The sequence below is a fragment of the Entelurus aequoreus genome, linkage group LG21 (genome assembly GCF_033978785.1).
Source record: "Entelurus aequoreus isolate RoL-2023_Sb linkage group LG21, RoL_Eaeq_v1.1, whole genome shotgun sequence".
NCBI lineage: Eukaryota > Metazoa > Chordata > Actinopteri > Syngnathiformes > Syngnathidae > Entelurus > Entelurus aequoreus.
Genome location: NC_084751.1, coordinates 24552991 through 24574846, shown reverse-complemented (window position 1 = coordinate 24574846; position 21856 = coordinate 24552991). Strand labels below are relative to the sequence as shown.

Genomic DNA, 21856 nt, shown 5'->3' with positions numbered 1-21856 from the left:
CAGAATGCGTGCTTTTCTTGCAGTGTCGAAGTTGTGTGTTGTGATGTGCTCGTTAATGAATACATTTGTTCCTTTAAGCTTCCTTCCCTGCTTCAACAGTGCCGACTTGTATTTTCTGTTTGTAAATCTCATGATAACGGCTGATGTATTTCGTCACTTTTACGGTGCACAAGGTGACAAGCCTCTATGTTGTTTAAATACGGGTCAATCCCATTTGAGTGGAGGAAGGCAGCCACCTGTTTCTCTGCCGATCTGTCATCCTGCTCACCGGGCTCCACCGCCTTGTCAGTGGTCACCGCCCGGGTGTATGATCGGGGTTTAATGCGAAGCCCAGTCACAATTACATCGTTGATCTCCGGCTCCACCGGACGCCGGTCCTTCTCGGTGTTCTGGATCCTGAGAAACTTCACTTCTTCCAACAGTCCCAGGAGACCTTTCTGCTGCTGTTTAACTGCAGACAGCTCTTAGGCCAAAAACTCAATGGTGTTTTTAAGTTTGCGTCCCTCTTCAGTTGACATTACCTTCTTCAGCGGCATGCTGCTGCTACGTAACACTACCAATCAGCTGTTAGCCTAGCCACCGGGTAGCTGACTTGCAGGCTTTGCGACTGGCGTTGCGCTTCAGTCCTTGTTCCAAAATCAGCGTCGTCAAAATTGATAAAAGTTTGCAAAAAATTATGCCCTACGTGTTGATTTTGTGTTTTTGCTGTGTCATCGAGCGTGTTTTGCTGCGTGTTGTCGAGCTTCAAACAGAAAATCTGTTTAAAAAGGTCACAATATGTATAACAAGTATTGTTGGCAGGTTTTAGGTGGTTATTTAGAGGGTTTTGTGGGTGAAATAGAGAGCCTCCATTGACTACATTATTAGCTGACTTTTTATTTATTTATTTATTTATTTACGATTTAGAATGCATAAAACAAGAAAAACATATGTGCTCATGTCTTATATAAGAATTGTGAATGATAGACAGCACATCTGTCTCTAATTTTTGCGTATTTCCAGTAAGACTGATCTGATACTATGGTCAGAGTGCAGAAGCGTTACTACAGTGACGTCAGTCTACGTAAATTACCCAATAAGTTCGGATCGGAATATTCAAAATAGCTGACTGAGTTTGAGCCATTTAGTGATATGTTTACATACTTTGCGGATTGTAAATACAATTGAATATGGTTTAATGGATGCAATGAAACACAATTAAGCATATTAAGTCACCTTGTTTTTCCAATCCACTGGTACTTTAATACGTTTAATTACAACAAGTCGCTTATAAATTGATTTTTGATGCATCTCTATCATAAAACATGAAAAACAATGAAGCTGATTTTACAGCTTTGAAAGCGAGTCTTCTCGCTTCAAAAAATTTCCCATGTATGTTCTTCCCTGGACAAACAAGTCGCCACCTCATCGCAGGGCCAACACAGGTAGACAATCACTCACATTTACATCCTCAAGTACAGTACATGATTTTCAATTGAATTTGAGCGAGAACACAAAGCATTAGCGTGGGCACCATAGATGATTTTTAATGTTGATACTGGATAGGCGTCTTATTCCAAACTAGGTCAAATTATTTATTTTTGTATGTCTTGCATCATCCATTCCTTCATTATTTGTGCAGGGTCATCACTCAGACAGGAAGTGTGGGTGCAAGATACCCACCTACCCCTGTTTTAAAAATATTATTCTGTCCACTAGCACCCATCCTGTATAAATGATGCAAATGCTCCCTTTTTAAAAGCTTTTAAAAGTTTTGTGAAGACATGGCCCACTTTTACTTTGTACCTGATATTTCTCTCTTCTCACTAATGTGGCAACATTTTTGTCCAGGATTAGAAGACTCAGAGGAATGCTTTAGTTTGGCGCCAAAACACTTTCCGAAACTAACATGTCAGAGTAGTGCCTGCTGATTTGATACGCTTTTAAATGAAATGACTAACACTGATCTGCTACAGTAAAGGAAATGGTTGTGATAAAAGTTATATCACTTTTTCTCCACAGCTTGAAGAGACCACCTTGTGCAAGGTAGCATTGCAGCCGCATGCATCATCCCGGCCAGAGATCTCCAGACGTTCCCTGAATCATCTCCATGCAGGAAGAGGGTGTCATGAGGGGCTAGCTGTGGGAGCACATGAGTCACTTCGGAGGGATGGATGATGTAACGGCGTCTGTGTCACAGTCTTCCAACAGACTATGGCGCTAAGTGGACCAACAGAGTGGGAAAAAAGTGCATTCTTGCTGCCTCTTTTATTGACTTTCCCAAAGAACGTAACCAAGTCAGCAGAGGGTGGTTTATAATGACCTCACACTGATAAGTGGCACGGCAATGGAACTTAATCGCATATGGACTCTTATCGCTGTGGCCGGAGTGTGTGAGGTTACATGAGTTTTGTATTTCAATCCGAGAGGTGACTTTTAATGCAAGACGCAACCATGTTGCGGCGTGGACTACTCGCCTGGGTGTCTCGTGTAGGGGGAGTGCTCGTGCTCCTCTGCTGCTCCTTGTCGCTCCTCTATGCGATGACCTGCCGTCCCTTGCACTCAGATGACCCTCAGCGGAGTCACGCCTTACCCCACGCCAGCCCGAACCAGCTGGGAGGTACAAGGCCCGCGGTTAGAGCAGGAGTTGCAGGCACAGGACGAGTTGGCTCCGCGCAAAGCGGGGGACCCCCTGCGGTCCAGTCCTACCAAGCACTCCTGCAAGAACGCGAGGAGCAATATCGCCTCCATATCTCTTCCCTAAAGAAGCAGATTGCTCAGCTGAAAGAGGCTTTGCAGGAGCGCAGCCAGCAGATAAGAGGTGTTCAAGATAGTTTGAAAAGGGCCGCGGGGTCCCCAGAGGGGCACGGTATTCAAGGAGGTGGTCTTGGAGATGCTCAGGGGGCCAAAAGTCAGCAAACGGACCTCCAGGACTTTCTCAAAAGCCAGCTTTCCAAAGCCGAAGTGACGACAGGAGCCAGGTTTCCAAGCGAGTACTCGGCGGTCCCCTTTGAGAGCTTCACGCTGCAATGGGTCTACCAGCTGGAGATGGGGCTAAGTCGTGAGCCCAAGGAGAAGCCTGTGAGGAAGGACAAGAGAAACGAGCTGGGAGAGGTGCTGGAGACGGCTCTGCACAGCCTCAACGCTCCATTGGCTCAGCAGGACGGCAAAAGTAGCAAAGTCTATGTGCCGTCTGACTTCATTGAAGGTGAGAACGTTAATCAGACTGCAGTATTTTTAACTTCATCACTGCATCAAAAAATAAAGATGTGTCGCTTTTTATTTATAAATACTTACAGGCTGTCGAGTGCATGCCAAAGCAACAGGTAGCGCTGGGATTTGGTTGATACACGCAATGCTAATTAGTAAACAAACACTTTACATGAAGACCAAACTGCACTGAAAAATACACTATGTTGAGTTTGAGTTTGAGTTTATTTCGAACATGCAAGCATACAACATGATACATCACAATTTCCAGTTTCTCTTTTCAACATCTTCCAAAAGGAGTAGGAAGAAGCAGAGCTTAACCCGATAGTATAAGATATTAAGGATGGACATAAGGCATAAAATCTATATCGCGATATATATTGTAGCTTCCTGCGATAACGATATACATCACAATATATTATTTGGCATATAAATGATAATAGAACAATTTCAAAACGTAATTTGGCGGCTGATGTATGCAATTTTTGATCACATTTTTAATCAGACAAAAACACAGGATGGCGTTGGAACTATATCAGCTAAATATTCAAATGATTTCCTATTATTGGCTTTGATTTATTTTAAATCCTTTAGTTTTTGCCCTTAAAGTCGTCCTGTGACCTAGGACTTATTTCCTGAGTTTGTAAACAAAACACAAAACATCGAAAGATTTAGTTTAAATAAAAAATATTGGCTTAAATACTAGTATCACCCATATATTGCTACAGTACTATACTAGTTATTATTACTGTTTATTTGTTTGTATCGATCCTCCCACCTATGTTTACAACTAACAGCGCTAGCATAGCTGTTAACGGTTAGCATATCCTCCTACGGTGTGTTAGTGTAGCATGATTAGCTATTCCTCATCTTCCAGTGATAATGATACATCTAAGAATTTTAGTTATTTTCCGCCATGTAGGCTGACTTAAAAGTGGCTTAGCACTGTGGTTGGATGTTAACCGCTAGTGAGAATTTTACATCGAGTTGAGGTGTTCAGGGTTTTTAGACTTTTCCTCTATAAAAAGTTTAAAAAAGTATCTAAGAGGTTATTAGGCAAGATGGTAAAACAGGAGTTATGATGCTAATTTTAAGATATTGGTGATCAATGAAGCTGAGTTGTCAAACGACTGTCGAGTAACTATAAATTATGAACATATAATCAACCCCAGTTGTAATTGCACTGATTTCAAACATTGTGTTTCATTGGATTTCCAAAAACATACATGCCGCTGGGCGATTGGCAACACTAAATTGGCCCTAGTGTGTGAATGTGAGTGTGAATGTTGTCTGTCTATCTGTGTTGGCCCTGTGATGAGGTGGCGACTTGTCCTGGGTGTACTACACCTTCTGCCCGAATGCAGCTGAGATAGGCTCCAGCACCCAATGCGACCCCAAAAGGGACAAGCGGTAGAAAATTGATGAATGGATGTCTTGAGGGGTCTTCTTATATTTGTTTTATATAAATTTCAGGCTCTTCTTATATTCGGGTCATTATGGCAGTTGGTGAGCGACTGCCAGTGCCGTCACAAAAGTCCACAAAATATTTTCCTTAAAATCCCTTTTCATGGGACCAGGAAAGGCCCTATAGCTCCTTTTTTATTGCAATGTACCAGTTTTTTCACTGATGTTCAAAATATTATTTAAAATGTATTTGCATTTTTTTGTTTTAAAACATATATTTCCAAAAACTGATCTTGAAAAAGAGGGGTTGTCTTATAATCAGACTTGTCTTATATTTCGGTAATTACTGTATGTTTTGGATTTTTTTTTTTTTACACATTTTAGTGGTTTTACACTTCATGGTTCAAGATACATATTTCCAAGCGATCTAACACAAGCCTCGTTAATATGTGGCTACAAATCTGCTATGAATCACGTTTAGTATGTACCAAAAAAAAGACCAGATCGACCCCATCAATGCGAAATACGGTGATTGAGGACATACACACATTTTGACATGTATATCAGCCTTCTTTTTTTTATTGTTATCAGCCTTTTTTTTTGTTTAGTTTTTTATAACTACAACTGAAATACATCAGCAGATACAATATATTTGCATATGATAACAGTATTTAGTATGAAAAAAATGTGATAAGTAGAGAGTAAGTTAGTAGTAATAACTAGTGTTGCGCTGCCGTGCTAAATCAACCACAACATTATCCATCCATCGATCCATTTTCTACCGCTTGTCCCTTTCGGGGTCACGGGGGGTGCTGGAGCCTATCCCAGCTGCATTCGGGCGGAAGGCGGGGTACACCCTCGACAAGTCGCCCCCTCATCACAGGGCCAACACAGATAGACAGACTACATTCACACTCACATTCACACACTAGGGCCAATTTAGTGTTGCCAATCAACCTATGCATGTGTTTGGAGGTGGGAGGAAGCCGGAGTACCCGGAGGGAACCCACGCAGTCACGGTGAGAACATGCAAACTCCACACAGAAAGACTCCAAGCCCGGGGATCGAACCCAGGACCTTCGTATTGTGAGGCACATGCACTAACCCCTGTGTCACAGTGCTGCCACAACATTAGCACAGCATAAAACACTATGTTCGACATTTCCTAAAAAATAGTTTGGAAAAAACAACCTAAAGCCTTATCCAGCTCTTTACTGAAGTGTACTATCCTTGTTTAGTTAAATTTAAATTACAATTGGTTATCGGCCTCCTTGCCTACTAATAATCAGAATCGGCCCTGAAAAAAACACATCAGATCTCGAATACACTCATGTGTATTAGCACAAAACGACACAAATAATGTTGTGCAGTCAAATCAAAGCCAAATTACTGTGGAAGTGCAGAGAAATAGATATAGTCTAAATATCGTACATTTGAGATAAGGAAAATCACTGCCAACCGCGGCTGTTTTTGCATGAATCCTTGGAAAGTTTGTCACGTGTGTGTGTGTGTGTGTGTGTGTGTGTGGGTGTGTGTGTGTGTGTGTGTGTGTGTGTGTGTGTGTGTGTGTGTGTGTGTGTGTGTGTGTGTGTGTGTGTGTGTGTTGTGTCGTGCATCAGGATATCCTACTGATTTGTCCTGCTTTGACCACAACGGCAGGAAATGGACACAGCTGCTCCTCATCCACAGCGGGAGCTTCTTTTCACACTGCAGATTATCCCAGTGTGCATGTGCGTGCGTGCGTACTATATACTATGTGTGGTGAAAATGACCATCTTTAAAGTGTGTGACGGTAGCCAAAAAGTGATAAACGCCTTTTGTGACCTCATACGAGTGACTGTGATCTTGAGCGATGTGGGGAAGTAAGTGTGTGAGATTGTGTGTTTTCACATAAACTGAAGCCTTGTTAGGTCAGGATGAGACTCCCTGGTGCTCACATGTTGCAGTCGGTGTCCTTTAATGGTCATCGATTTGGAGGAAAACTTGCACCGCAGTTTTTGACAGAAAAGCAGGGACAAGAAGAGAATAATTTGTCTAATTTGGTCAATTTATTTACCAAATCAAAGCATATTGACGTGGTGGCTATCAGACTTGGATATTCCCTGCTTTAGTCTCATATCCAAGTGTGCTTTGAAGAATGTAGTTCGGCTCATTAGTGAGCGTTCTTCCTCATTCTTCACAGCGACTTCCTCTATGCTTCTCCATTCCTGCCCTGAGTATCCCTTCAGTATGTTTCCCTTCATGTTGAACCCCTATACAATACCAACGGACAGCGATGCTAAAAGTACAGTAATTGTTGCCGTGTGGAGATACATGCTTCTCCTTGAAAAGAAAAGTCATGTTTTTGTGTCGGTTTTGTGAATGTATTCATTCACAAAATGTATTCAGTCACATGTTTTCCACATGTTATGTTACAGCCTCATTCCAAAATAATAACATTTTTGTTCTCAAAATTCTACAGACAATAACCCATAATGACAATGTGAAAAGGTTGACCATAGAACTTTCCTCCAGAAGGTCTTATCTTTGTCCATGTGATGTCAGATGAAACAAAAATTGAGCTGTTTGGCCACAATACCCAGCAATATGTTTGGAGGAGAAAAGGTGAGGCCTTTAATCCCAGGAACACCATTCATACCGTCAAGCATGGTGGTGGTAGTATTATGCTCTGGGCCTGTTTTGCTGCCAATGGAACTGGTGCTTTAAATAGGACAATGAAAAAGGAGGATTACCTCGAAATTTTTCAGGACAACCTAAAATCATCAGCCCAGAGGTTGGGTCTTGGGCGCAGTTGGGTGTTCCAACAGAACAATGACCCAAACACAAGTTAAAAGTGGTAAAGGAATGGCTAAATCAGGCTAGAATTAAGGTTTTAGAATGGCCTTCCCAAAGTCCTGACTTAAACGTGTGGACAATGCTGAAGAAACAAATCCATGTCAGAAAACCAACAAATTTAGCTGAAGCGCACCAATTTTGTCAAGAGGAGTGGTCAAAAATTCAACCCGAAGCTTGTGGGTGGCTACCAAAAGCGCCTTATTGCAGTGAAACTTGCCAAGGGACATGTAACCAAATATTAACATTGCTGTATGTATACTTTTGACCCAGCAGATTTGGTCACATTTTCAGTAGACCCATAATAAATTCATAAAAGAACCAAACTTCATGAATGTTTTTTGTGACCAACAAGTATGTGCTCCAATCATTCTATCACAAAAAAATAAGAGTTGTAGAAATGATTGGAAACTCAAGACAGCCATGACATTATGTTCTCTACAAGTGTATGTAAACTTTTGACCACGACTGTACATGTGATTTTTTTTTTTAGTTTTTTAATTTCAATAAATTTGCAAAATTTTAAAAACACTTTTCAGATTGTCATTATAAGTTATTGTCTGTAAAATGTTAAAGACATGAATGAATTTATTCCAATTTGGAATAAGGCTGTAACATAACGATGTGGAAAAAGTGAAGCACTGTAAATACTTTCCGGCTGCACTGTAACAGGGCAATTGTCTTCTGAATTGTTTACAAATGTCCGCTGCAGAGGACACTGGTTGTCAGGAGGATATGGCTCTAAAACTCTGTAGTGCTTACAATTATTCATCTATAAACATATTTGATAGCCATTTACTTGCTGTTCGTGTTTAAAAAAATGTTATCAAGTAGCAGTAATCGCACTTCAGATAAGTGGAAAAAAATAACAATGAATCTTTATATTTAGCGTGACGTGCTGAATCATGACAAATACAACTTCACGACCTAGATTTGCTATTTAGTTGCGAACAAGGTAAAATTCCAGTGGACTGGATCTGTCATTTGGATAAAAAGTCAAACTAAAAAAAAAAATTGAAATCTTGTTTTTGGGCGAAGGAATAGGCAGAATTTCCCAATTTTCTATATTTTTAAAACTATTTGTTCTAAGCGGGATGCTAATGTGACGCAACAAATCGTGACATAGCTCCTTGCCCTAACTAGCTATGTAGTTGTGAACGAGGTAAAGGTCCAGTGGACTGGGTCTTTGTTTTTCAGATAAAAAGTGCAATAACTCACAAAATTTAAAATTGTGTCTATGTCACACATTATCAAGTGGAGGAATGGACACAAGTTTGACCATTTTTTGTATTTTTAAAAAGATTTCTTCCAAGCAAGATTGTTCCCAATCTAATTAAGTTATGTAGTTGCGAACAATGTAAAAGTCTGGGTTTTTGTTTTTTGGATAAAAATTTAAAAAACTCACAAAATTGGAAATGGTGTTTCTGGGTGAACAAATAGACACAATTAACCAATGTTCTGTATTTTCAAAACAATTTGTTCTAAGCGAGATTGTTAGCTTGACAACAGAATTGTGACAAACCTACTCAGGGGCCTATAGTGTTAGAGTGTCCGCCCTGAGATCGGTAGGTTGTGAGTTCAAACCCCGGCTGAGTCATACCAAAGATTATAAAAATGGGACCCATTACCTCCCTGCTTGGCACTCAGCATCAAGGGTTGGAATTGGGGGATAAATCACCAAAAATGATTCCCGGGCGCGACCACCGCTGCTGCCCACTGCGCCCCTCACCTCCCAGGGGGTGATCAAGGGTGATGGGTCAAATGCATGTATATCATGCAAAAGCACAGATTCCAACCATTGAAATACTTTGTATAGTTCAAGACTTACGGTCATTTGAAAACATCACTGCAAATCATAATGGCAGCTACAGTTTCCATCTTAAAGATAAAAAAAAAATATTTGGGAATGTCCGGCGGGCCAGATTGAAAAGCTTAACGGGCCGCATGCAGCCCACGGGCCTTAGCTTGCCCAGGTCTGAGCTAGGAAGTAATCTCGGGCAGACCTGGCAAGCCGCAGAGTAATATGGAAATCGTCTTGGAAGAGCTTTGAGCACGGCAAACAAAAGATCCAGCCACACACATCTTCTTCTTCTTCTTGTGATTTTATGGCGGTTGGCAAGCAACCTTGTGGTGAGCATTACCGCCACCTACTGTAATGGAGTGTGGATCGAGGTGGATTCTCTAAATTCTTTTATTTAACCCAGTGTTTTTAAAAAATGTGTGTATTGCTTTATAACCTGTGTGTTCTGAGTGCAATCCTAATATATCTTCCACTGCTAACCTAATATTCTCTTTCGCTAACTTATTTCCCAGTATTTCCCTTTCTCTATTATATTTTCTACAATGTATTAAAACATGTCTTGCATTTTCTATCTGTTGGCAAGAATCACACAGTCCTGTAGCATGTTTCCCCATCAATTTCAATGAACTATTTAGATATGTATGTCTTAATCTCATTCTAGTAATAATGTCTTCTTCCTTCCTATTTCTATTGCCTCCTCTCATTACACCTACTCTCCTCTGGACTTTGTAATACTCTCTACCTTTTGTTTCCTTATTCCAATTATCCTGCCACTTTTTATTGTGTTCTATCTTAATGATGTTCTTCACTTCTTCTTTACTGTGCTTAATCTCCATGTTTACTTCTGTTTTAGTGGTTGCTTGTTTTGCGTACTTATCAGCTAATTCGTTCCCCTCAACTCCTACATGAGCAGGAACCCAAATAAATGTTACCACACCTCCCGCTTTATTTATTCTGTAGACTGCCTGAACTATTTAATAAACTAAATCTTGTCTTGTTTCTGACACTATGTTTTTTATGCTAGTCAATGCACTGCTGGAGTCCGAGCACACGACTGCTTTTCTTGCTTTATTTTCTTCTATCCAATTAATTGCCATATAAATTGCTACCAATTCTCCCGTAAAAACAGATAATTTATCACTAATTCTTTTATTTAATACTATGTTTCCTTGTGGAATAACAGCTGCTGCTCCTACCTTATTATTTATAGTTTTTGATGCATCTGTGTACACCATGATGTTGTCTAAAAACATTTCCTCAATCCATTGTTCTATCTGGTAACTATTTAAATTTCTATTCTTTAGTAATTGCATGTTTACATTTGGGTTTTCATACATCCACGGTGGTATTGCAGGGATTTGTACTGTAGGGCTAACTTTAATATTATCAATTTGAACTTTATTACATCTGTCTCCTATTATCCACCCAAAACTATTCATTTTTTTCTTCTCTTTTTCTTGGCAGTTTAATAGTACTTGATGGGTTGGATGTCCTTGCTTGGACCCTTTTAAGTTTGCCCAATAAACTTCTGACAGTTGAGCTCTCCTCATATCTAAAGGTTTTTCATTCATCTCTACTTGTAATGCTGCAACTGGGGTTGATTTAGTAGCTCCACAACATAATCTTAAAGCCTGTGATTGGATCCTGTCTATTTTCCCAAGTAATGTTTTTGCAGCAGATTGATAAATAATGCATCCATAATCAATAACAGATCGTATTAAACTGATGTATATTGCTTTCAATGTCTGCCTATCAGCCCCCCAGTCTTTACCCCTCAAAGCCCTCATTACATTTAACACCTTTTTACTTTTCTCCACTATTTTGCTGATGTGGGTTGACCAGTTAATATTTTTATCAAACCATATACCCAAATATTTAAATACTTGTACCTCTTCTATATTTTCTCCATAGAGTTTAATTTGGATCTTGTTTTGTACTTTCCTCTTTGTAAAATGTATGACTTTTGCCTTTCCAACAGAGAATCTTAAACCCCACGCCGTTCCCCATTCTTGAACTTTATTTACCGCTTTTTGAATCTTCTTTTCTATATGATTAGTATTTCTACCTCTCTTCCACATCACTCCATCGTCAGCAAACAGTGCCACATCCACTAATCCTTCCACTTCACTAAAAACTTCATTTATCATTATTGAAAATAATACTGGACTTATTATACGCCCTTGCGGGGTCCCATTTTCCACTTCATATACTCTGCTGTATTCATTCTCTATTTTTACTAATATTTTTCTACTTGTTAAGAAGTCTTTTATCCATCTATACATTTTCCCTCTAATCCCAATTATATTTAGTTTTATCAGCAACCCCTGTTTCCACAACATATCATAAGCTTTCTCTATATCAAAAAATACTGCAATTATACTTTCTTTATTTATTTGTCCCTTTCTAATTTCCTCTTCCAGCTGCACTGCTGGGTCGTTTGTGTTTCTTGCTTTGCGAAATCCACTTTGGTAGTTTTTTATTATTTCTTTTGACTCTAAATAATACACTAGTCTTTCATTAATCATTTTTTCCATTACTTTACCCAAATTTGAGGTCAATGCTATCGGCCTATAATTACCTGCCTCTTCCGGGTCTTTCCCTGGTTTGCATATCGGAATTATTACAGCTTCTTTCCACTCTGCTGGTAATTTCCCTTCTTCATATATCCTATTATATAATTTCAAGACCACTTCTTTGTCAATGCTGCTTAAGTTTTTGATCATCTGATAACTCACCTGGTCTTTTCCTGGTGTTGTATTTTTAACCTTTTTCAATATTCGAACCATTTCATTCAAAGAAAATTTCATATCTATAGTGTTGGTTAAACTATTATCATTGTCTTCCACCAATTCCCCAATATTTAAACTAATTGTTTCTTCTCTCTTTTGTTTTTCTACATTTCTCAAATTATCATTACTGTGCACTTTAACAAATGTCTTTGCTAAAAGTTCTGCTTTTTCTTTATTTTCTACCACACACCGTGTCCCATCTTTCATCACATGATTTTTATGTTCACTTCTGATCCCTGACATTTTCTTGATCATTCCCCACACTTGGCCTAAAGGAGTAGTTCTATTTAATGATTCACAAAACGTTCTCCAATAGTGTTTTTTTGTCTTTTTAATAACGTACCTTACTTTAGCTTGGTGCCTTTTATATTGGATCATATCTTGGAAATTATGTGTTCTTCTCAATATTCTAAATGCTCTATTCCGTTCTTTTATTGCGTCTGTGCACGCTTGTGTCCACCACGACACTATCTTCCTTCTTTTCCCTATACTACTCCTTGGTATGCTTTTTTTGGCTGCTTCTATTATGCACTTTGTAATATCTGTATTTAGTTGTTCAATATCTTGATTTATATCCACTTCCTTTAATGTCATGTCGGTACTTTCCCTAAATTGTCCCCAATCACCGTGATTATACTTCCATCTTCCTTCTTTTTTAGTGCTTTCTGTCCTTTGGTTTATGTTTATGTGAATGAAGATTGGGTAGTGATCACTTCCTATAGTGCTGTCTTTATTTACTTCCCACTCTACCTTTCCTGCTAACCCTTGTGACACCAGTGTTAAATCTATTGCTGTTTCTTTACCCGTAACTACATCTAATCTTGTTCCTGACCCATCATTCACACACACCAGTTCTTTTTCCTCCAAAAATGCTTCCAATGTTTCCCCATTCCAGTCATCCCTTTCACCCCACATTGTGCTATGTGCATTAAAGTCACCACACCAAATGATATTGCCACTCCAGTGCTCGACTATTTTTTCTAGTTGATGAATTTGTAATTTCTTGCACGGATTATAGAAGTTTTGCACTTTGTATCTTTCTTTATTATTCCATACTTCTACCCCTACTTTTTCTAGTTCTTGTTTTTCTTTTAATATTATATAATGCATGTCTTCTTTAATAAATATGGCACATCCTCCTCCTTGCCCATCATTCCTATCTTTACGTATTGTTACGTATCCTTTTATTATAAAGCTCAATTTTGGCTTCAGCCAGGTTTCTTGAATACATATTTTATTTGGTTTATTTTTCATATCATTAATATATCCCTTTAGTTCCTGTCCGTTTGCTACTAAACTTCTGGCATTCCACTGAATAATTAACATGGCGTTGGATTGTGGTAACATGACTCTGTCTCGTCTACTCTCTGTAGTTCACCTTGTACCTGTTCCCAAGATAGTTCTTTTAAATTTAAGAACTTTGCTGCTGCTTTGACCATTATTTTGATCTTCTCAGTTTTATTTCTTGCCTGTTCTGTACAGTTTATGACATATGCCAGGAACACAACTAGCTTGTCCATAGAAAGTCCTGTATTTGTTGCCTCTTGTTTTGTATTACTTGAACTATTGCCACTTCTGTCTCGTTCTGAACTATTCTCACTTCTATCTTGTTCTGCACTTTCTTGATTTCTTACTTTAACTGCCTCTGCGTATGTAATATTTCTTTCTACTTTGATTTGCTGTACTTCTGTTGCCTGTTTCCTAATGACACATCCCCCATACGCTGCTGTGTGATTCCCGCCACAGTTACAACATTTGACCAGATCATTATCTCCACATTGTCCATATTCATGCTCCCCTCCACACCTTCCACATCTCAACTTAGCATGACACACACTGGCTATGTGCCCATAGCGTTGGCACTTGAAGCAGCGTACTGGGGGTGGGACGTAAGCTCTAACATAAAAGCTTAAAAACCCAATCATGATTCTCTGCGGGAGGACTTCCTCGACAAACTGTACTAATACTGATTCGCTCTCCATCTTTTCTCCATTTCTATATGCCATCATTCTTGTCAACATCTTTTATTTGTCTTTTCAATTCTTCTAAATTTTCACCTCTTGGAATTCCTGTCACTACTCCTCTTGCCCCCTTTCGTTCTCCCACTTCGATTTTTTCCTTTATTATCTTATTGCACAGTTTTTGCAACCGCATTGCTTTACTTTTTTGCTCTCCATTTTTGCATTTAATGAAAAGTCGCCCGTCCCTAAGCACCTTCGCTATGTCCACCTCTCCAATGTCCTTCTTTAACCCCTTAACCAGTGTCATTAAACTTATGTCATTCATGTCTTGACTTGATTTAAATGTATATATAATCCTATAATTATCTTCCATAGTCTTTTTCCTTTTTTCTACTTCTTCATCTTCTTCATGGGCTCTTTTAGCACTCGACTTTCCTTCATGCCCTCCGCTCCCCTTCTTTCCTTTCTCCCCTCTAGTCCTATCCACGTCCATACCTTCCTCATACATCCCGTCACTATCCCCTTCCATCTCGATCCAGTCACAAAACATTTTATGCACAACCGCCAAGAAGATTTGGATACTCTCACGTGTTTAGCCACCGCTCTTGGTTTACTTCCGCCTTCCGTCGACCAAGGCTTTTCTTCCCAGCCACACACAGCTGAACCTGATCAGTTAAATAGTGGCCCACTAATTATTGTCAGGTGTGCCCTGAGGCCTTGAGCCTGCAGCACGCCATACTGTGGGGAGAGAGAGAGAGGACCAGGTGCAAGAACATGCGACAAAACACAGAGACATGATAATGTACAATAAAGTGTGTTTTATACGATTAATCGAAACAACAAATCCAGGGGTCCCCAAACTACGGCCCGCGGGAAGTCCCATGTTTTTAAAAAAAAATTTTTTTGTCATTTTTTTTTTTTTAAATCTGTCCTTTCTAAAAGTTAAGTTACAGTCCCACAATAGTCACACACACACACTAGGTGTGGTGAAAATATCCTCTGCATTCGACCCATCCCCATCTTCACCCCCTGGGAGGTGAGGGGAGCAGTGAGCAGCAGCGGTGGCCGCGCTCGGGAATCATTATTGTGATTTAAATGTTAATCCATTTTCTACCACTTGTTACTCTTGGTGTCTCCTAGCCACTCAGGCAAATCTTATTGTCTAAACATGCATTTTTCCATCGATAACGTGACATCAAGTGTGCACTCTTTCAGTCAATTAGTGCGTGAGAAATATTATATATATGTATATATATATATATATATATATATATATATATATATATATATATATATATATATATATATATATATATATATATATATATATATATATATTACACACACACAGATGAAGCCCGGCCCCCGGCCAAATTGTTTTAACCCAATGCGGCCCCCGAGTCAAACATTTTGGGGACCCCTAAACTAATCATAGATTTTTCAAGTACCAAAATAATTGCAGCCCTATTTTAACTGCATATTGATGTGAATTTCTTGAGATATATGAATCTAATATTTACAGTTTTCACCATATGTTATCAGTTTATGAATATTTTTGGTAACACTTTAGTATGGGGTACACATTAGTAACATATTGGCTCTTAATTAGTCATTATTAAGTACTTATTAATGCCTTATTCTGCATGGCCTTATTACACAACCAGTAAGCCATTAACTAAGAGTCGTCCCTCAATAACCTCAGAATTATTGCTTATTAGTAACCCTAACCTTAACACTAACCCTTATATGTTCCCCTAGTGTCCAAATAACTCTAAATTAAGTCTTTGTTACTTTAATAAGCAACTAATTAATGGTGAATAAAGTGTTACCATATTTTTTTTTAGTCATGGCGGATAAAGACCTATATTGTATTTTATACATGAAAAAATTATTTTCTTTTGTGACAACACGTAGAGTGTTAATAAACTGGTTGAAACATACACACTTCTCCCAAGATGATTATTCCAGTAAAATAAAAATGGAATAAAATCCCACAGCCACAAGGCTGTCAGCCTGTATTAAAAATAACTATCACAAAAATATGTAATGTTGTTTGGTCACAAGTTTTGTGTGTTTTTGCATCCCGTGCACAGGCATCACGCGCATAGAGAAGGACAAAGGCACACTGTATGAACTGACCTTCCGAGGGGACTACAGTCACGAATTCCGACGCATGGTCCTCTTCCGGCCCTTTGGACCGCTGATGAAGGTGAAAAACGAGAGGGTGGACACGGGCCACGTGGTTGTCAACATCGTCGTGCCGCTGTATCGCCGCACTGACAAGTTCAAGCGGTTCATGCACCATTTCAGGTGGGCGCCTCCCTATTTTAAAAAAAAAAGCCACAATTGTCTCCCAAGAGGCCTTCTCTCGTCTTGGAGCAAACTCAGAAAAACAATATTGTTTGTTTCTCAAGCCTAGTTTTACATTTTAATGAGGGATTAAAACAGAGCAGGGGAGATTAGCATTAGAATTACCAGCACAGAGCTTGTTTTCTTTTTTTTCCTTCCTGTTTTCTATTTCTAGCCACCATTGTATACTTCAATTCCACACGTTATCAGTTCATGCATTTTACGGTGGCTTCGTTAAAAATCTCAATAGAAACAAAACTGGGACAGATTAAAATAATAGGAGTAAGGAAAGAGCAGTTCATTTTTGTCATTGCATGTCCACAGCAGAGCTCAGTTTATCCGCTAAATATCATCTCCAGGCTAATATGCTAAAAATAATTCAACAACTTACAGCTATTAGTGTGTGTGCTATTCAAGTTAAGAAATATTGTTGCACAAGACTACAGTACTTACGCAGTGTTGAAACATCCTCTCACTTCTTGCTTTCCAAAATCAAACACATTACCCCCACAAACTAATACATGACAACATGTTAAAAACAAATATTAAAAAAAACGAAAAAGCAAAAATAGTCAGTATAGTGGGAGAATCTACATTATATTGCCAAAAGTATTTGGCCACCTGCCTTGACTCACATATGAACTTGAAGTGCCATCCCATTCCTAACCCATAGGGTTCAATATGATGTCGGTCCACCTTTTGCAGCTATTACAGATTCAACTCTTCTGGGAAGGCTGTCCACAAGGTTGTGGAGTGTGTTTATAGGAATTTTCGACCATTCTTCCAAAAGCGCATTGGTGAGGTCACACACTGAAGTTGGTGGAGAAGGCCTGGCTCTCAGTTTCCGTTCTAATTCATCCCAAAGGTGTTCTATCGGGTTCAGGTCAGGACTCTGTGCAGGCCAGTCAAGTTCATCCACACCAGACTCTGTCATCCATGTCTTTATGGATCTTGCTTTGTGCATCGGTGCACAGTCATGTTGGAAGAGGAAGGGGCTCGCTCTAAACTGTTTCCACAAGGTTGGGAGCATGGAATTGTCCAAAATGTTTTGGTATCCTGGAGCATTTCACTGGAACTAAGGGGCCAAACCCAACTCCTGAAAAACAACCACACACCATAATTTCTCCTCCACCAAATTTCACACTCGGCACAATGCAGTCTGAAATGTACCGTTCTCCTGGCAACCTCTAACCCCAGACTCGTCCATCAGATTGCCAGATGGAAAAGCGTGATTCATAACTCCAGAGAAGGCTTCTCCACTGCTCTAGAGTCCAGTAGCGACGTGCTTTACACCACTGCATCCGACGCTTTGCATTGGACTTTGTGATGTACGGCTTAGATGCAGCTGTTTGGCCATGGAAACCCATTCCATGAAGCTCTCTGCGTACTGTATGTGGGCTAATTGGAAGGTCACATGAAATTCGGAGCTCTGTAACTACTTACTGTGCAGAAAGTCGGCGACCTCTTTGCACTATGCGCTTCAGCATCCGCTGACCCCTCTCTGTCAGTTTATGTGGCCTACCACTTCGTGGCTGAGTTGCTGTTGTTCCCAAACTCTTCCATTTTCTAATAATAAAGCCGACAGTTGAATTTGGAATATTTAGGAGAGAGGAAATTTCAGGACTGGATTTGTTGCACAGGTGACATCCTATGACAGTTCCACGCTGGAAATCACTGAGCTCCTGAGAGCGGCCCATTCTTTCACAAATGTTTGTAGAAACAGTCTCCATGCCTAAGTGCTTGATTTTATACACCTGTGGCCGGACCAAGAGACTAGGACACCTGATTCTGATCATTTGGATGGGTGGCCAAATACTTTTGGCAATACAGTGTATGTGACAGCACCTCTACTGTGCGTTCTGTTTTCCTGACAAATACAACACATTTTGGCGCTGTTATAAAATACCAAAGTTTTGACTTGAAGTTTCTCACACAGTTTTAATAATTGCTACAAAACTATTACAGTAACTGAAGGGTTTTTCATCGAATCACCACAAAATTTGGAGCACCCTTTTAAAGGCCTACTGAAATGAGATTTTATTATTTAAACGGGGATAGCAGATCCATTCTATGTGTCATACTTGATCATTTCGCGATATTGCCATATTTTTGCTGAAAGGATTTAGTAGAGAACATCGACGATAAAGTTCGCAACTTTTGGTCGCTGATAAAAAAGCCTTGCCTGTACCGGAAGTAGCGTGACGTCACAGGTTGTAGAGCTCCTCACATCTGCACATTGTTTACAATCATGGCCACAAGCAGCGAGAGCGATTCGGACCGAGAAAGCGACGATTTTCCCATTAATTTGAGCGAGGATGAAAGATTTGTGGATGAGGAAAGTGAGAGTGAAGGACTAGGGGGCAGTGGAAGCGATTTAGATAGGGAAGATGCTGTGAGAGGTGGGTGGGACCTGATATTTAGCTGGGAATGACTAAAACAGTAAATAAACACAAGACATATATATACTCTATTAGCCACAACACAACCAGGTTTATATTTAATATGCCAAAAATTAATCCCACATAACAAACACCTCCCCCCTCCCGTCCATATAACCCGCCAATACAAATCAAACACCCACACAACACACTCAATCCCACAGCCCAAAGTACCGTTCACCTCCCCAAAGTTCATACAGCACATATATTTCCCCAAAGTTACGTACATGACATGCACATAGCGGCACGCACGCACAGGCAAGCGATCAAATGTTTGGAAGCCGCAGCTGCGTACTCACGGTTGCGCGTATCTAACTCAAAGTCCTCCTGGTAAGAGTCTCTGTTGTCCCATCTCCACAAGCATGCGTATCCAACTCAAAGTCCTCCTGGTAAGAGTCTATGTTGTCCCAGTTCTCCACAGGCCAATGGTAAAGCTTGACTGTCATCGTTCGGGAATGTAAACAATGAAACACCGGCTACGACGTAGGCGCTACGTGTTTGTGTTGCTGCAGCCGGCCGCTAATACACCGCTTCCCAGCTACGGCTTTCTTCTTTGCTATCTCCATTGTTCATTAAACTAATTGCAAAAGATTCACCAACACAGATGTCCAGAATACTGTGGAATTTTGCGATAAAAACAGACGACTTAATAGCTGGCCACAATGCTGTCCCAAAATGTCCGCTACAATCCGTGACGTCACGCGCAAACGTCATCATACCAAGACGTTTTCAGCAGGATATTTCGCGGAAAATTTAAAATTGCACTTTACTAATCTAACCCGGCCGTATTGGCATGTGTTGCAATGTTAAGATTTCCTCATTGATATATAAACTATCAGACTGCGTGGTCGGTAGTAGTGGGTTTCAGTAGGCCTTTAAGAGACTGACAAGCACACGAATATAACATTTTAGCAAGATTGACGGAAAAACAAGGTCGCTATCAACAAAACGTCTTTGCAGCTGCAACTAATTGCCCTTAAGTCATTGAACATGTGTGTACCGATTATAAAACTTTGAGAGTATTTGTACTACATGTATGCTGGCATGTCTTCCACGACCAGTGTTGCCAACTCCTCAGGGTGGAAAGTAGCAATTGGCTATCCTAAAAGTCGACATCATTGCCTCATTTGCATAATAAATAGCAGTTGCCACTGTAGGACAGAGGAATAACATTGCAGGAGTTTTTAAATTATGCTCATTTTGATTAGAACTACAAATAAATGTCTGTTTTTTCTTAGTTTGTATTAAATTAGATCAAAAGAATGCAGGGTTGTGACGTTCACAAACAAACCGAATCACTTAACTTGCTCATTAACATGAACAGTGATTTATTTTACGTGACATGACAGTGAAGAATAATTTTCATTTACATTTATTTCTACATCCAGCCCGCAAGATGAGTTTTCTAAGTGTAAAATTGAGATGCATTTTTAGATTAAATAAACTGCTGTTCTAAATGTGTCCACTGGATGTCGCAATAGTAATTATGTGAGGCAAGCAAATAGTTCATAGCAAGCAAGATTACAAAGCAAGAGGTACACGATAAAGTGGGGCTGCGACTCCTCCCCCTCGACCCAACGTAAAACTAACAGGAGTAAATTAAACTATTGGTAACCCCACTTAAAATGCTGCATGAGACACTGACTGCACATTGATATAGTTCTGTGAATATTATTGTCTTCTATGCAAATTTAAAGAAAGTGAACAGTGTGTGATTTTCTGCAATACTGTCAGTCTTTTAAGTTTTTATTGAAATTGTTCACACATTGCACAGCTTCTATTTTTCCTATTGTTACACAGTGATGCCTAGAAGGCAGGGAGTAACTCAACCCTCTTGAATAGTTTCTACCCCAGTTTGTATGGTTTGTTGAGTTAACACAGGATTGATATTTGGAATTTATACATAGAAGAGTTTTTATTTATGCTTTATTTAGTTTTTTGTTGAATCCTAGATGGGCTGTGACATAAAGTTGAATATATTTGTAGATAGACTGAGATGAAGTCTAAGTTCGTTGTGTTCTTCATGGTGCTTTTACAGCTGCACCATTTTTTTCCTCAGAATGTTCACCTAACTTGAAGTGTTTTGTCGAGAGGATTATTTGTCAGATGTACATTTTCAGAATGTGCGTGTTCTATTCTATAAAATCAAAGAAAACAATATGTTTATAGTTGTATTTTTGAAGTTGTTACGCAATGATTTATCCCGTCCGGCCCACGTGGGAATAGATTGGGCTAAAATGAGTTTGACACCTCTGCTCTAAAATATCCGGAAAAATTTGCTATAATTGTCGCTAGTCGCTTTTGAGAAAAAAAGTACCGTATTTTTCGGACTATAAGTCGCAGTTTTTTTCATAGTTTGGCCGGGGGTGCGACTTATACTCTGGAGCGACTTATGTGTGAAATTATTAAAGCATTACCGTAAAATATCAAATACTATTATTTAGCTCATTCACGTAAGAGACGAGACGTATAAGATTTCATGGGATTTAGCGATTAGGAGTGACAGATTGTTTGGTAAACGTATAGCATGTTCTATATGTTATACCGTAATTTCCGGACTATAAGCCGCTACTTTTTCCCCTCGTTCTGGTCCCTGCGGCTTATACAAGGGTGCGGCTTATTTACGGCCTGTTCTTCTCCGACACCGACGAAGAGGATTTCGGTGGTTTTAGTACGCAGGAGGAAGACGATGACACAATGATTAAAGACTGACTTTTCATATACCGGTAGGCTGGTTATTTTGATAACGTACAGGTGAGCACTTTGTATTACTTTGCACCGTTGTATTATTTGTACTCTGCACGAATGCTGTTCGCCATGTCAAAGATGTGAAAGTTTGATTGAATGATTGAAAGATTTATTGTTAATAAATGGGACGCTTTGCGTTCCCAAACAGTCATCTCTGTCCCGACAATCCCCTCCGTGGTAGCAGGAACCCCTATATACTACGGTAATTACACATCAAAACCCTGCGGCTTATAGTCGGGTGCGGCTTATATATGGAGCAATCTGTATGTTCCCCTAAATTTAGCTGGTGCGGCTTATAGTCAGGTGCGGCTTATAGTCCGGAAATTACGGTAGTTATTTGAATGA

The 21856-nt window shown here is 39.7% G+C and overlaps 1 protein-coding gene across 3 annotated transcripts in view; it reads left to right on the top strand.

Annotated features, from left to right (window-relative positions):
• csgalnact1a (chondroitin sulfate N-acetylgalactosaminyltransferase 1a) overlaps window positions 1-21856 on the top strand; it is a 93383-nt gene that overhangs the window by 32870 nt on the left and 38657 nt on the right. For all 3 annotated transcript variants that reach the window (XM_062031238.1, XM_062031237.1, XM_062031236.1), the window contains 2 exons: window positions 2002-3187; window positions 16070-16286. In XM_062031238.1, coding sequence (XP_061887222.1) covers window positions 2419-3187; window positions 16070-16286 — 986 coding nt within the window. In that variant the 5' untranslated portion in view covers window positions 2002-2418. The remainder of the gene's footprint in view (window positions 1-2001; window positions 3188-16069; window positions 16287-21856) is intronic.